Genomic DNA, 6,736 nt, shown 5'->3' on the forward strand with positions numbered 1-6,736 from the left:
TCAATGGTGCATGGGAATAAACAGCCTTTCAGTTATCTCAGTCCGTTTTCAGAATCTCATCTATTGAGTAGCATACAATTTCAATCATATTTCATGCCAACAATTTTGTAATTTTAGAGCTGATCCTTTCTTACTGAAAAATTTAAGGCATTGTTATCTAGAGGTGGTGCCTGATTTGTCACATTTTGTAAATTTTTGCGATCGTTGCTGTCTGACTTAAATTTTCTAAAAATCAGCTGACTTGTAATAATATGAAAGCTTTTTGTTGCCTTGAGGAAGCAGTCAAACATGAGAAAAACAATATTAAAAAGCGTTCAAGCAGGCTGTTAAAAAGTCTTTGTATGCAAGCCCTTTTACCAGTCTGAGTGAAATCTTATAGGTCAAATTGTCTTCGTTTTTCCAACCTTTGTGATGTTGAAACTCATTGTGTCACTTGGGAAAGAGAGCAAAAGATGTTAAAATATGATTTTTAAAAATTCTACTCAGTCAGCAATTACAATTACTCAGACAGTAACCAAAAGTTGGAAAAATCTGGAAACGTGTTGCAGAATGTAGGCTAACAAATCAGGCTATATAAGGGGGCTGCAAAAGATTCATAGACCAAATCTGGCATATAAATTTATCTTATTTTTTTGCTGTAACTTTTGCTGCATAAGTTTAAAATTATCCAAAAGATGTAAAAGATTGTCCAAACGTAAAATTTTACTTGCTGGCGAAACGTGTCCTCTTTTTGGGCTATGAAAATATGGTAGGCCTATGTCAAATCTTTCCGACTCCGGCTCTCTAACTCCATAGCCCTGCCTGTAACCCGCGATGCACAGATTACAATGACGATGGTGTTTGCGGTAATTAACTGAGCTTGCCAATTAAGGTGATCATAATCTTGATCTTTATTTTAAATCTTCAATTTCAAAACAGCTTTAATAAGGTTTAGCCTACATAGAATCTAAGTATTAGGCTGCTCTTATATCCGAGCCCAGAATAACCTAATTTTAAGATCCTGAAACGTTTGCAAGAGGGAGTAAAGAATTGAAGACAACACCGCGTAGTCCCTTTTGCTGTAAGGCGTTTGCATCCAAACCATTTTATTAAACAACTCCTTTTCCTGTTTGTTTTGCTGTGTCTGGTGTTTAACATCCCGGGATCTCAGTGGTACCGAGCCCAGAGTGTCCGATATCTTCTTATCTAATGCGCTATTTTTTTTAGGGGGATTACACAAGAACAGCGTATTGTACGAATGACGGAGATGAACTAAGATGCCAAAGAGAATTTAAAAAGAGATTACCAGCAATAGAACCATATGTTTTTCATCATGTTGGAAAGTAGGTGTTTCATGATTGGCTACAGTACAGCCGTGGTTGTAGAATTATCTCGGCTAAAATAGTTTAACTTGAAAATTGTAATTGCCTAAGCCAGTAGTCGGTATCCTTTTTTAACGAAATAGCTATGCTGCTATGCCTTTCAGCAGATATGACCAACACGAAGCCACAAACGTAATATAGCCTACGTATTTCGTGGTGTTTCCGTAAATATACATGAGAATACAATTTTTCTGCTTTCTTAGGAAAAAATTCTTTCATAAAATCTCCGTCTGTGAAAGGCTTTTCGAGCTTTACAGTTTTCGAGCTGCCACAAAACTAGCAGCACTGACGTGACAAGCATGGGGATTTTATCTATTTATTAAAAGCTTTGTTACTGTTCTCGGCTTTTTCCATTATTTCCACAACTGCTTTCTTCCGCTCATCTTCAGTGGGGTAGCCTACTTTGCAGCAAATGGTACGCCTGTTCTGAAAATGTCTTTGTACGTCACACTTTTTGTTGTTTTCGAATTTTTCCCACATGTTACAGTTATGCCAACATCATTTCATGGAACACAACGTTATCTGTCTATGCTCAGTTTAAATGGTAAAAGTTAGCACATGACACCTTAGATTTACGAAAAAAAGAAAAGCATAAGCTGTAAGTAATAAAAGAATGTTTTTTCCTTGCTGCTTAATAATCTCTTTCCGTAATGTTAGTCTCATTGTATTCTCTCATTTTCGTAAACAACGCACTTTTTATACTTCACAAAATTAATATGGACATTTTTTGTCTGATGCAAATAAATAATAATTCGTTATATTTAGAAGTTTTCAAAAACATGGAATAATTATTTAATCAGCTTTTGTTTCTACTACTATTCGTTGAAGACAAAGTTCTTTATGATATATTTTATTCGTTTTTTATTGGATTTGATTGGCAATTTGCATTCACCGAGAATGAGCCATTGCGCGATATGTATGTTGCTCATTGATCTGGTTTTATTTAGTTGCACTATAGACTATCACTGCGAAACTATTAGTAAGACTATTACTGCGAAAATACAAGAAAAATAAGGTTTTTATTTAGTTCTAATTAAGTGATTATTACAACTACTGAAGGGTAGATTTTCATCAAGATTGCCAGGTAGCCTAAACTTCTCACCAAAAAACGATAAAATGGTCTAATTTTATTTACTGTGTCTCACAGCTTGAAAATCATTCGAACATTTTTTGTACCAATGCTTAATTTTCTGTGGTATCACTTAAGTGCTGGACCATGAGTAATGCATTTTTTTTATTATTTTTCTGAAAATTTCTGAATGTCAGACTAATACTGTTCGAATACCTCCAGGATTACCTGGCAACTCTGGTCTTGATTTCAATTTTGTGAAGCTGGTGATGTACGCTACCATTAACTTTCTAATGTATTTCAGATTCTCATCCCTTAAAGGTAAAGTGCTACCGATACACGACCGAACGAAGAACTCCTTACAGTTCTATAAGAACACTATCAAATTTAATATCAAAAGAAATGCCTAAAGACATGTGGAATGGAAAGCATACTTTTATCCAACAACACCAAATCGATCTAGCTGTTTTCAATTTTTTTTTTTATGATAGATGCTTTTCAATGCCACCAGGTCTAACAATGGTTGTATGTCACGATCTTTGTAGCTGTCAGCTCAAGACTGAACGCTCAACCCTTTCACAAAAATGAAAAAAACTGCATCAAAAAAGGAAACACGAAATATTAGTAAAATCATCGAGGAAAGAGGAACTTTTTCCTTGAAAAGGAGGATTTGCCTAAAAATATTAATATGAATGCAAACGCACTGTTGAAAAAGAATACGTGGTGGTGTTTTTTCAAGTTTTCTGTTTCGCTGGACAGTTTCCATATCAGGATCAAAAAAGCCTGAACTCCTCTACGCTACTGCCTTTATTATAGCGAGCATTGTGTGTCGCAAACTAATAACAATATCAATGAACCTCTATATCATCTTTAAAAACTAAAACACAATACATTTGCATTTGGGTAGTCGACCGTGGAAAGAATGGAGCGGTAGACTGGTACCACGCGGCCAGAACCCATACCAAGCTTCACAACACGATTAAATAATAATTTTCCAATTTCGGTTATTTTGTGCTGATGTACATAAAAGCGATGCAAAATTTCTGGCTGTCGTGCAATAATTGTTTTTTTTTCGCAAAATCATGAAGGGATATTCTAAACTGCCCTTTTCTTTTACAGTAATATTTCTAATTTACAAGACAAAATTAAGTTAAAGCTGAACTACAATTAACCCTATTCGGACTGACGGGTGGACGGGTTCCGTCCATACCTAATTACTTTCACCGATTACATAAAAGCTACTGGCTCAAATTAACTAAAGTTTTATTACTTTTCCGAAAAATTATTCATCTTTGGTTTAGTAATAAAATGACATTTTTGTGTAGTGTAGTTTTTTGGTTATGAGCAGTTTTTGACACCCTATACTCCCAAGATTGTCTGCAAAACTAGTAAAAATTAATCAGCGTGAAATTGAAGAGGGATTAACTCCACCGCTGGATTTTGCGTCAACAGTTGTCGGAAGAAAATAGGTCACGACGTCAAATCTTCGCTCTGCTTGATATCAGATGTGTTGCAATGTATTGTTCAGAAAAATCAGTGAAGCATAACAAGTGGACTGGCATTTATAAACAAATGCAGTTGATCTCGTGGGAATTGTGTTTTCGCTAACAAAAGTGCATGAAGTTTAGAACTCAACTTTGTCACAATTTTGTAATCGGCTTCTAGCAACAATTTCCCTATGTAAAATATTAGGCTACGGAACTAAAATAACCCTCCAAATTTTATGATAAATAAAATGGTTGATAAATAATATAAAAATATGAAAAAATATAACGTTGGTATAATAAATAAATACAAAGATTAGATGCAACCATAATTTAACTACATATTTCAAATTTATTTTATGGCTTTACGGAGTTCGAAAAGAAGACTTTTATGTCATGTCAAACTTGTCATTTTTTGACTTGTCTTCAAGTATGCTCTGAACATTTTAGTTTACACAAACAAAGAAAAAGTTAGTTTCATTAGCTGTTGGAGCTTCGTTCACCAAAAATAACAGAGGTTGAAACTTCATCTCTAAACCAATATCAGCTTTATGTTCACAAACTAACGCAATTGCTTTGGCTGCGAAAGTTTTGGTTTATTCTCGATCAAATTTGTTACGGAATTTTTTTTTTGTTGCTGAATTAATCTCACCTTAAATTTCCAAACGTTAACGTAGGCCTACAATGTATAGGCCTAAATATAATTATGAAAAGCTCGATTGGGAACACTCCAATGGAAAAGTTTTAGGAGTAATGATTGACTGCAGACTTTTACACTGCTCAGTCAACTAAAATATCATCAGGGAGAGATAACTTTTTTTTTCAAAGCACATTGGCTACATTTAGCAACGTCGTATAAACGATCAAATGACAAACATTCTTGCAAAGCAATACATAGAGTTTCACTTTTAGCAGCATGATCGTTGATTTCTTCTTCACAAATGCATTTGCGAAGAGGAGTTCTTGCATAAATTTCTCTAAAATAAATTTGGTTTAAACCCAAATGAACAAAAGATGATCTTTCTTCATTTGCGTTTTTTAGTTTCCAATACATCACTACCTGTTTTCAATTGTTATATTTGCTGATAAATCATATGTCCAGTGGTTTATGGTTGCCTACTATTCAACACACAACTTATAAAAAGTGCGCTAAACCAGCTTTCGATTTTGTTTTGTTCGACAATCTACAATGGGACAGAGCACATTACTAGGTTTAGAAGTATGCAGCCTACTTGTTGTAAACTTTTGCAAAAAATAAAGTTGCACGTCTAGTGATTATAGTAGAAACAAAGCTGATGCACAAAAAAAATGGATTGTAAAATGAGTTGCAGACCATATAACGCAACTAAAGGTATACACAGTTTTACACAGTTATTTAAAAAAAAAATTCGACACGCCCATGCATCTTTGAAGAGCAAATATTTGAAATAACAATGACACTTTCGATATAGACGAGTCAATATAAGGTTGAACCCCAAAAAAATTGATACAAAAGGTTTTTCAACGGATTCTGTTACCTAAGGGCCTACTAAATAACATACTAAAAGTCTACCAAAATCGGACCTCCAGAAAGGGGTCATTTTCAAGATGGCGTCCAAGATGGCCGCCGAGATGTTATATTGCCTATATCTCAATTGCTATTTAAGCTAGAAAGGCGGTTTAGGTGTCTATCCCTAGGTTTTCGGGGTCAATCAATCGAATTAAGTAGGTTAAATTACGATAGACTGATTATCTACTGAGATACGTATGATTTGTATATAATATACGACCTGGAGGAGCCCGGGGACATTTCGGACGCAGCGATAGGCCAACATCAGACAGAGCAGAGCACGATATTAGCAAATTCACTTGAAGCTTGAGATAAACCGCAAACAAAATCATCTTGACTTCCATTATGTAACACAAGCTTGAGAAAAGTGGTTTTCCAACATTCCAGTTTCTATACTTTTGGCAGCTTGATAAGCCGAATAGTGGTAAAATTTTCAGAGACAACTCCTCACTTTTCATCTGAATAAATTCCATATGTATTGGTGCAAAACGGTTTCCAGTAAAGTTTAAAATAAAACGTTTTTTCGAAAACAAAACACTCGAAAATCCGTCCGTAGTATCCCCAATCTCGCCTAATAAGATGGAATTATCATAACAGCATATTACATGCGGCATAACAAGTACTATCAATACAGGCATCTAAGAAAAACTGCAACCAACAGGAGGCTCATACTTGGCTTCCTACAGCAGATGAATACAGGGGATTAATCTGTTCTAAAGAATGGCGTACCATTAAAGTCTGGACACAGACACATTCAGAAAATTATAGGAATTACAACAGTAGGCTACAAAGGTAAATCGTAAACCAGGGTGATCTACCGGTTTGTTGTCTTATTGCCTACGGCTGTCTCTATTCATCATCTTCCGACTCGTCTAGAAGAAACTTGTTATGTGGATTGTCACATTCTTGCAGTTTGCATGGTCCACATGCAGCGGTACATGGTAATCCGTATCCTCTACAGGAGCAGCGGAGTGTCTTACAGGCAGTGGAGCAGTTGCAATGAATGACCTTCAAGAGACTGTCTGGAGCAGCCCTCATTTTTGACATAAGTGGGATGAGCCGATTCTTTTGCAGGTTCCACCCCCAATTCATGACATCCATGCTCTCTGCTTTTCCCATCCAGACCATTATCTGGTAGTAAACTCGACGACAGTGAAATTGGGTAGCAGATTCAGTTGGTGGCAGACTCTCGGGCGGTACAAATGATGAAGCAGAGACAACTTTCTTGCTGAAGGTGTTGTATCGCATTGTCGCAAGGGAATCTGTGCTCTGG

General features: G+C 35.8%; 1 protein-coding gene across 1 annotated transcript in view; it reads left to right on the plus strand.

Annotated features, from left to right (window-relative positions):
• LOC145769385 (alpha-1,3-mannosyl-glycoprotein 4-beta-N-acetylglucosaminyltransferase A-like) overlaps positions 1 to 4,233 on the plus strand; it is a 78,627-nt gene extending 74,394 nt beyond the window's left edge. The window contains exons 6-7 of the mRNA XM_082581002.1: positions 1,207 to 1,322; positions 2,735 to 4,233. Coding sequence (XP_082437128.1) covers positions 1,207 to 1,322; positions 2,735 to 2,840 — 222 coding nt within the window. The 3' untranslated portion in view covers positions 2,841 to 4,233. The remainder of the gene's footprint in view (positions 1 to 1,206; positions 1,323 to 2,734) is intronic.
• The last annotated feature ends 2,503 nt before the right edge of the window (positions 4,234 to 6,736 follow it).

This window comes from Aplidium turbinatum, chromosome 4 (genome assembly GCF_918807975.1).
Source record: "Aplidium turbinatum chromosome 4, kaAplTurb1.1, whole genome shotgun sequence".
Taxonomy (NCBI): Eukaryota; Metazoa; Chordata; class Ascidiacea; order Aplousobranchia; family Polyclinidae; genus Aplidium; species Aplidium turbinatum.